General features: G+C 33.7%; 1 protein-coding gene across 3 annotated transcripts; it reads left to right on the forward strand.

The window, feature by feature from the left end:
* Nucleotides 1-3,618: 3,618 nt before the first annotated feature.
* Nucleotides 3,619-8,072, forward strand: polr2g (RNA polymerase II subunit G). Of its 3 annotated transcripts, none has more exons than XR_001606119.1 (9): nucleotides 3,619-3,770; nucleotides 5,023-5,132; nucleotides 5,220-5,379; nucleotides 5,577-5,627; nucleotides 5,747-5,812; nucleotides 5,906-5,977; nucleotides 7,001-7,034; nucleotides 7,293-7,363; nucleotides 7,449-8,072. XR_001606119.1 is itself a non-coding variant. In XM_016248513.1 (9 exons), exons 1-8 carry the CDS (start codon nucleotides 3,759-3,761, stop codon nucleotides 7,304-7,306), a joined length of 519 nt encoding a protein of 172 aa, XP_016103999.1. In that variant the 5' UTR covers nucleotides 3,619-3,758; the 3' UTR covers nucleotides 7,307-7,344; nucleotides 7,449-8,072. The 3 variants fall into 3 exon arrangements, 2 of the variants coding, with proteins under 2 accessions (XP_016103999.1, XP_016103997.1); XM_016248513.1 differs by having other exon boundaries at nucleotides 7,293-7,344; XM_016248511.1 differs by having other exon boundaries at nucleotides 7,293-8,072.
* Nucleotides 8,073-9,718: the final 1,646 nt, after the last annotated feature.

Consider the following 9,718-nt stretch of genomic DNA (forward strand, 5'->3'; position numbering starts at 1 on the left):
AAAAAAAAAAATCCTGAAAACTAAAAATGTATCGGTGATTTAAAAAATCTATTGTTTTTGCCTATGCATGTTCATTCATGTCTTTTTTTTTTTTTTTAATTGAGTCCTGATGTCCTCTACCGAGGACATAGCATAACTTATGAACGAAATATCATTTTTAAATGTAAATTTTTTTAAACATTTTTTTAACGCTCTAAACAATTTAAAGACATGAAAAAAACAAACAAAAAAAAAACCTACAAATCTTTTCTCGGGTCTTACGAGGTTAAAAGCAGAATTAATTTGTTTTGCAGAAAGTGATTAAATACAATGTGAGAGTTATTCTTCAGCAATAAACTTAAATGTAATATGCCAAACTACATTTAATAGCCAAAAATACCTTAAACGACAACGGAGAGACTGCCGGCACACTGTAAAAAATTACCGTGAATTTAACGGTAAAAGACTGTAAAAATACTACAGTAAAAACCTTTTAAATGGTTAACGGTAAATTCCCCTACTATATACGGTGAAAAACTGTATTGGACATAAATTATATGGTAGTATACCGTTTTTGGAAGTGAAAAAGACCGTATAATTTACAGTGAATAACCATAAATTGACATTCCCAGAATTCCCTGCGTTACATTTCAAATTTGATGATTTTTTTGTTGAAATAACTATGTTTCTTCTTAGTTTTTTCTTATCAGTTTTGTATATTAGGGTTGTGTGTTACACCTAATCTTGTTAAATGAATGTTTATTGCATTATTTCAGTTTCTTGTGTGTTACCATGATGGTGTTTAGTGTTTGGGTGAATGACACTGTGCACCTTCTGTGTGTGTTATTATTGAAAAGCTGCTTGTGATGGGCTTTGGTTCATCATGTGACTTTCTCATCACCTCCTGCATTTGGTGGTTATCAGTGTATTACAAAGGTATCAGTACAGTACAGAGTTCAGTACTTCAATAGGTTGGTATATTAACATTATATCAGTTAATGAAAATACGGTATTTAACTGTAAATTTAAGTTCAAACTGTAAAACCTAAAACGTTGTTACCGTATTTTTTAAGGTAAAATTCCGGCAACCACAGCTGCCGGTTTTTTACCGTAAATTTTACGGATTTTTTTTTTACAGTGCACTGTTACTTTAAGCAACCCAGAGAAAAGAGCATTTCTAATGCAATGACTCACAGCACAGTTGTTATATTCCTTTGCACTGGAATGATAATGGATACTCAGTCAATACAGCTTCACGGAAAACAGGTGCAGTATCCCATCCCTTGTAGACCTCTTTCTGATTTTGTTTTTCAGTATGGCCTTGTAATTTTTTATACAACACTTATATGTGATATTTAAGTACTCTTTCACAGAGCTTGGCCAGAATGACTTTATATCTGTCAAATATTTTCTGTGCAGTTTGTTTGGATTAGATTTGCACTTCAAAGCACCAATTTGAAACTGATGAATTGCTATATAAGTTGATCTATAGGAATGGCAGGAGGGGGGACTGTAAAGGCTTTGATTAAATGAAGGCACCGTCTCCACAACATGAAGACCATGAACTTGTGACTGTGAGGACATCTGCAACTCTTTTATAATATCAAAGCTGATGCGATGAGTGCCAGCGCCCTGCAAGAATGTGGCACGGACAAAATGAAGAAGTCCCGAAGGACCATCTTTGATTTGGCTTATGCATGATGCAAACCCCATCCAGCATGCTCGGATATTTGTGGACATCTGCCCATGCTCATCAACATGCATGGCTTTAGTCCTCGGCGATCTGACCTGCCTCAGCAACAATGGTGAGACGGTCTGATCTATAGCACTCCACTGCATTTGCTTTTATTTGCTTGTGAGAAGAAGCTTTTAAAACTTGCTCTTAAAGCTAAACAGCAACACAACTGGTTTCAGATTTCCATTTAAGCTTTATTTCACATTTAGTGCAAGGGACCTACTTCACACATCACATATTTCATTGCTGGCTTAGTATGTAAGGTATTGTTACAATGACTTGTTGATGTATTTATTAAAGTAATAATTACAATTATGTATTATAATACTATATTTGATCAAATAATAGGCCTATATTTGATCTTTGTTTATTGATTTATTTTTCTTTCTTAATCACAGTTTTCTTAATGTCAGTCTTTTTCGTTTTGTTCTTAGCAAACCTACGCCAACGAAGCCAAACATTAGTATTTCTTAATTTTTAATAAGGATTCTATAGCCTGACATGGCAAAATGTGAAGAACATGAAAAGCCAGAAATGTGTTGCTTGGCACAATTTTCGCACTTCACTTTTGGAGAGAATTAACTCAAGCTTAAGGGTAAATATACTATATAATTTATTTTATGATCTTTGAATCCAACAGCACTGAAACTGCCTTCATAGCAAGCATTCATGTTAAAACCAGGCACTGAACCGCTTGTCCCGTTAGAAGAGCTTCAAAGATACTACATTGGCCGCACATTGCGTAACTTTGGAATTGCATTGACATCTTGTGGTCAATTTTTTGTCTTGTACTTTGTGTGTAAGCGTTCAAGACGAGTCTTGAGACAAGTTTTGCAATTGATTGAGTAAACATCGTAACTAAGTGGGAACAACAACATTTTTTTTAACAATGTCCTTATTTATATATTGTATAGTTTGTATTTGATATATTTTTTCAACTTTATTTATCTGTATTATGTCTACTGTTAGTGTTAGTGTTAACTGTAGGCCTATGCACCAAGGGTCTGAGAGTAACACAATTTCAATTCTCTCTATGTAAGTACTGTACATGTGGCAGAATTTACAATAAAGCAGACTTTGACTTTGACTTTAATGTTTAAAAAAAAAAATTCTATAGGCAGTAAACGTCACTATGTTTTGCAATATGTACATTCCAGTTATCTTTTTAGGGGCACTATCGTGAAAATAAATAAATAAATAAAAGTTTTTGCTGTGAGACCTAACAAATATGTTAAAAACATCAAATTAACCTAGCATGAACAGTAGGCTATCTAGTTTTAAACACATTCAACTCCTCAAAAATTGTATTTGTGGCCTTTTACACCTCAGAGGTCTCCCACTGTATCTTACAATTAAAGTATTAAAATGTAAAATATATAGTAATAGTAGTAATATATCAGTTATTCATTAATTAATTAGGCCCATATATATATATAGGCCTAATTAATTAATTAATAACTGATTTTAATTAACAGTACCATCATATTTATTTGTGCCCCATGCAGTGTGAACCCTCTTGTAGTGTGATATTAATTAAAATGTATAAAATGGTGCAATGTAGCATTAAATAAAATATATGGACTGATGGATTGAAATATTCATCAAAGCTGTGACACGCAGGAAGTAGCCTAACATCCTTTGGGCCCTTTATACATCATGGCAGAAAGGCATTGAAATAAACTTATTTTAATCATATTTATTGCTACAAAATCACATAATTCGTTGTTTTTAAAATGTATTTTCCAAATTTTGAATAGCTAAAATAAATATTTAACAAAAATAAAAACAAAACGAATTAAATAATAAATAGCTGTTTTATAAAATAAATAGCTCGAGGTTGGACATTTTTGAATGCGAACTCGCAGTATATTGTGGCAAATATCTTCTAGGAGATTGCATGACTTTTAATTTGAAAAGTCGCCCGGAAACTCTCTTGTGGCTGCTTTCGTGCTTTTGAGTGGCGGCGCCTGGATACGCAAAAAGCAATACTTGCGGCTTTTTACATTTTAAATCAAGACTTTTGGAAGATAAAAACTCTTAAGAGATGTTTTATCACGTAAGTTCGTAACTGTTTCGGTTTTACGTGTAAAATGTACTTCAGTAGTTCCATATATTCGGCTCGTATATGCATCGCTGCTGTTGTTCTCTGGGTGTAGTACAGCTAGCTAGTCAAATATTGCTATTTTAGATTGATGTATATTATGCTTATTTGCCTTATTTTATAAAAAGTACAAAGCGGTCAATGTAATTGTTAATGTATATTGTTTGTTAATGCAAACAGGTTCTAGATACTAGGAATGGGCGATACCACTTATTTTGTTTTCGATACGATACCGATATTTTTCAAGGCAGTATCGTCGATATCGATACCGATACTTTTGAACTAAACTTTTAAATTATGAAATGTATTGAATTATTAAATTACTAAGAGTAAAATGGGTAATGATAAGCACTTAACTTTATTTAAGCACATTTTAACATGCAATACGCCTTAATTGTAACTTATTAGGTTATATTTTTGTTTGCACATGGTTCAGATGTGTTTTTTGTTTACACATGATTCAAATCTACAAATACTACAGTTGAACCACGGTCACTTTAGTAAAACCATGGTTCATTTTCATAAGGGACTGCCAGTGACAAGCTGTTGCATGCATAAAATGCAACCTTTTTATTCAGACAGTGTATGATTTCTATTAACATTACAGAATAGAACATGATCAATATTATCTTTCAACGTTCAATTTAAATAATTGTTATTGCACAAACTATGTAGGCTACAATTTCAGTTTGTTTATTGTTTTTTTTCTCTTTCCTCTGATAAGCATTGTTCAGGGCTGCCGTTCCCAAAAGCTTTAATGCTTTCTTATGATACTTTTGGGAGACGCAGCCCTGTTTGAATGCACTGTCAGCAGTGAGTGAACGCTGTGATTGATTAGTTCTGTCTTGCAACATTTGCGTGTTCAGATGAGCAGGAAAATAGTTCTATCCTACACAATTACTCGCTAACAAAGGTTATTCGTCCAATTCAATGCATATTGTACGAATTTTTTTTGTTTGTTAAATTAACGAAATCACTGGTAAATAAAACACACCTTAGTATCGATATTTTTGTTTGAGTATCGATACTTTTGATACTCATGTCAGTATCGATGTATCGATACTTTGGATCGATACGCCCATCCCTACTAGATACGTACTTTAATACATTTTCGATTAGCCTTATGTGGCTTGTTGTCACGATATTTATGAATGCCAATATTTTCTGTATTTATTGTTGTTTTCTCAATAATAAACCATCACAATAGATCTCTTTGGAGCATGAGATTCTCCTCCACCCACGATACTTTGGACCGAACCTTTTGAACACAGTCAAACAGAAGCTGTTCACTGAGGTGGAGGGAACATGCACGGGGAAGTAAGTCTGACGGAAAGTTAGAGATCTGACTTTTTTCACTGAATATTATGAAATATGGATCTCTAATGTCTGTCTTTTGTTCCACAGGTATGGCTTTGTTATTGCAGTAACCACAATCGATAATATTGGAGCAGGTGTTATCCAGCCGGGCAGAGGTTTTGTGCTGTATCCCGTCAAATACAAGGCCATCGTGTTCCGTCCCTTCAAGGGAGAAGTTGTGGATGCTGTCGTCACCCAGGTTAACAAAGTACGGGTCCATTTTATCTTCTGTTAGTGCTGTTATTTTCATTCTAAGTTCATGGAGACAGATCAGAACATTCATGAGCCCTTGTATAAAGAAGTTACCCGCTCAATGATAATTTATACGGTTTTGGTGAAACTCACTGTCCCTGCGACTGATTTTTCCGACCTCAATACAATGTTTTGCTCTCTTTCTTTTCCCAGGTTGGACTCTTTACAGAAATTGGCCCCATGTCTTGTTTCATTTCTCGCCATGTAGGTTTTCCGTGGAAATATATATGCATATAAATATAAAATTGTGTAAGTAGTCATTGTGCAAATCATAGTCATTGACACTTGTAATTGTCGTTTATCTGTGTTTCTGTCGTATCTAGTCTATTCCCTCTGAGATGGAGTTTGACCCAAACTCAAATCCTCCATGCTATAAGACAGTCGATGAGGTAAGACTCAATGAATCACTTTAGGAATTGTTTCATTGAATTCAAATCCTCATCTGCAGAAATATAGACATTTCAGTTTGCTTTCTTCAACAGGACATTGTGATCCAACAAGACGATGAAATTCGACTGAAGATTGTGGGAACTCGAGTGGATAAGAATGATATTGTAAATCCCTGTCACTTTTGTTGAATAAGTTAAATAATATTTCGAAAAGTTATATTTGTATACAAATGAGGGCTGCACGATTAATCGAATGCGATTTTGATAAAAAAGCCGGTTCTGTAATCGGCAGTAAATCATCATCACGTGCTTTCAGATGGAGCAGCATTTACTACACAGAGCCGTAGTTCACTGACAGTGTAACCTATTGTGCGTTATGGAAGAAAGAAACACACGATGCAGGTCACCATCAACCTATGTATTAATGTTAAGGGAAGGTGCAACAAAAACAATAGAAAGTACAATGTGCAGAGTGCAGGGGCAGAGAAAACCCCGAATCAGAGTCTTAAAGGGACAGACACCCAGACCATTACAACAAGTTACGCAGAAAAATCGCAGATGATTTTATTGCGCGATAATGAAATCAATGAAATCGTTCGCGATAATGACAGCTGTTTGCTCTGTGTAGTAAATGCTGCTCCATCTGAAAGCATGTGAAAATACCACGTTTAATAACATATTTTTACTCCAAACTCACTTCATAACGTCAGTCGAGTGTATGAAATAAATCCTTCTGTGAGATGATGTGGCTTCTTACACAGAATAAGGCACGCAACATATTTCATAGTATTCTAAGCAGTGATAAAGGCATTGCATTATAAATATACTTTATTTTAACGAAAATTATAATAATAAGAACTCAGATAAACTGTATATTGCCGTAGTCTTGTGTTTATTAGTCACGTTGAATCAATAAAAGCAGTTACATCTGTTTATTCAGCTGCAGCGATTTTCTGGGTTTCTTCTGCGAGGCGTATTTGGAGTTTCAGCGCGAGAGCGCCCTCTGGCTTTCGGATGGAGATTTACTGCTGATCACAGAACCGCGCTTCACTGAAAGATACGCATGACAATCGCAGCTTCTGTCGAATCACAATCTCGATTCCATTTCGATTTATCGTGCAGCCCTAATACAAATATTTTCTTAAGGTTTTTAAGTATTCAACTACTTTTTTTGTTGCTTTTTATTAGTTTGCCATTGGATCTCTCATGGATGACTACCTGGGTATGTATTTCTTGTAATGAAAACATCTGTCACAGCTGTGTTTACAGTCAAACTCATGCAGTTAGCTGTGCCATACCTTTGATATTTATTTATAATTTATACTACTAACTATTGTTCATGTAATTATTGAAATAACAATAATATATCTAAATGGATTCATTTAATTTCAATGTTGTTTTCAGTAACTTTTTTTATTCTTTGTCTAATTTCTTTGTGCTATCCAACTATTGTCTAAGAGTCTTTTTCTCATTCTTCTAGGTCTTGTGAGCTGATTCTTCTGCCAAGAATATGGGAAATATGAAATGCTGTGGTGATGCTAAATAGTTTATGTATATACTGTAATTATTTCCCCATTCATTTGAAGTTGTCTTTGTTCTTTCTCTTTTTTTATTGTCATTTTTATCCCCATGTTAGAATATCCAAGTCCATCAAGTCACATGGGAAACGAAATGTAGCTCAGAAGTGGCTCTACGTGATGGAAAGACTTTGAACTCTTTAATTTAAAGTGAGGCAGCAGAGAAAAGGGTAAATATCGTCAGTTGGGCTCTTCTGAAAGACCCTGTGAGCAAAGCCAGTTCACAAGCATGTTATTAGAAGGTAAAAGTAATCATTCATCACATTGCTTTTAGAGTTATTCATCTCTTTATTATATAAGGTAATTTTTAAAGCTATTTTTCTAAATGCCAGCCAGCCTGTACTTGAATATATTTCTCTTTTATAATATAGCACTCGCAAAATTTTGAAACATGTCTTCGTCTGGTTTTCTTGTTTTAGTTATTGCTTGTTCTGAGATCCTTTCGTAAGAAAGGCTTAATACATAGTACACAGTGAGCATTGCTGATTTTTGCTAATATTTTGATATTGGTACCCCAGTACTCTAAAAACAATATTATCACTGCAACAGCTTTGGCAGCAAAATGTTTGTAATTGAAACTTCCTTTCATGCCAGTCACACAGTAGCTCACTGCCTACTGAAACATTTAAAGGAATAGTTCACCCAAAAAATGAACATTTGCAGAATATTTACTCACCATCAGGCCTTTCAAGATGTAGATGAGTTTGTTTCTTCATGGGAGCATTATATCACTTGCTCACCAGTGGATCCTCTGCAGTGAATGGGTGCCGTCAGAACGGGAGTCGAAACAGCTGATAAAAACATCACAGTAATCCACGCCACTCCAGTCCATCAATTAACATCTGGTGAAGTGAAAAGATGCATGTTTGTAAGAAACATCCATCAAGAAGATGTTTTTTAAGTTCAAACCTTCGCTTCTGAGCAAAATATGACTCATAATTCTTCCGGTTACAAACTCATCTACTGTACATCGCCTGAGGGTGAGCAAATTTAAATTTTTGGGTCATATCTATAATAACAATTTTCTGTGTAAGTATTTAAAATTATATATTCCCCCCTAAATTTCAACATTTTATAGATGATCAAAATTGTGACCCCCCTCATATATAATCCTTGCCTATATACCATTTTTAACATTGCACAAATACAATTTTTCTATGATTATCACAAATTACAAATGTTAGAAACATGTTAATGAATTCAGTCCTATTGAACCAAAAATTGTGCATGTAAACGTATTGGTATACATTTCGCAATTTTTTGTTTATGAATGTAATATTTACCTTGCAAAATGTAAAAGTTAACGATATACTCAGTCATTTTGCTTTTGTGTGAATAAGTGCAAATTACATTTTTTTAAAGAGAGCATGCAATTAACATTTCTTTGAACAAATAAAAAGGCACTAACATCAGTCCAAAATCTATAAAAGACAAATCACAATTATAAAATAAACGAGACAAGTCTTCCTCGTGTGCGTCAAAGAAAATGCAATAATTGTCAATGTAGGCTACATAAACTTAGAGCTTCTTTACATGGGCACATTTTGTGAAGTCTTTTGAAATGTACCTCTTTAACCTTGTTCAAAATACAACATTTGTAAGGATTTGACCTGGCCAGAATTTTTTGCATTCCAAAAGAATTTTCCTCTAGTTGAGATTTTATGTTTTGATTGAAAAATGTCTAATGTTTTTATCATTACAAGAGGAAGTACTAAATATTTCAAGCACGTGTTATTTATTTTTTTAAATGCTTTATTAATTCAATGCCACAAGAACATGAGGAAATACATATTCACATTATCAAATGAACATTATTAGCTCCCAGAGAAAAAGAAAAAAGGAAGAAAATTACATAAAGTTCAATGCTTTCAGAGCATTACATGTTTTCAGTGCTTTTTGTTTTTTGTTTGTTCGAAGAGATTTACATATCATTTAAAGTCATTTATAAAATGTGCAAAATTTGGTTTACACTGAGCCCACTTCTTCTTATGTATATGGAATTTTCCTAACAAAATAAACAAATGTATAATATGTTGTCCTGTACAATTCAAATTTTCGCTTTCTGTATAAAAAAGTACATCAAATGTACACATTTCTATCATACACTCTATTTTTCTGTTAATATAGAATTCCAAATCCTTCCAAAATAATCTCGAGTAAATACAATGAAAAAAAAGATGCAAAATAGTTTCTTTTTCTTGAGGTATACGAAATATTAAGCTTAAATCTGTCTAAAACATGCTTAGCAGGATAAATTCGATGAAGTATTTTGTAAGACACTTCCTTAATTTTGTTATTGATACAAAACTTATTTGGCAGTTTCCATGCT

Source organism: Sinocyclocheilus grahami, unplaced genomic scaffold (assembly GCF_001515645.1).
Source record: "Sinocyclocheilus grahami isolate Dianchi unplaced genomic scaffold, SAMN03320097.WGS_v1.1 scaffold880.1, whole genome shotgun sequence".
NCBI classification, from domain to species: Eukaryota; Metazoa; Chordata; class Actinopteri; order Cypriniformes; family Cyprinidae; genus Sinocyclocheilus; species Sinocyclocheilus grahami.

What these genes read in the sequence shown, in the direction of transcription:
- polr2g (XM_016248511.1), top strand. An exon ending in GAGGGAACATGCACGGGGAA is followed by an intron (nt 5,133 to 5,219) that starts GTAAGTCTGACG and finishes TTTGTTCCACAG; the next exon opens with GTATGGCTTTGTTATTGCAG. An exon ending in GCTATAAGACAGTCGATGAG is followed by an intron (nt 5,813 to 5,905) that starts GTAAGACTCAAT and finishes TTTCTTCAACAG; the next exon opens with GACATTGTGATCCAACAAGA.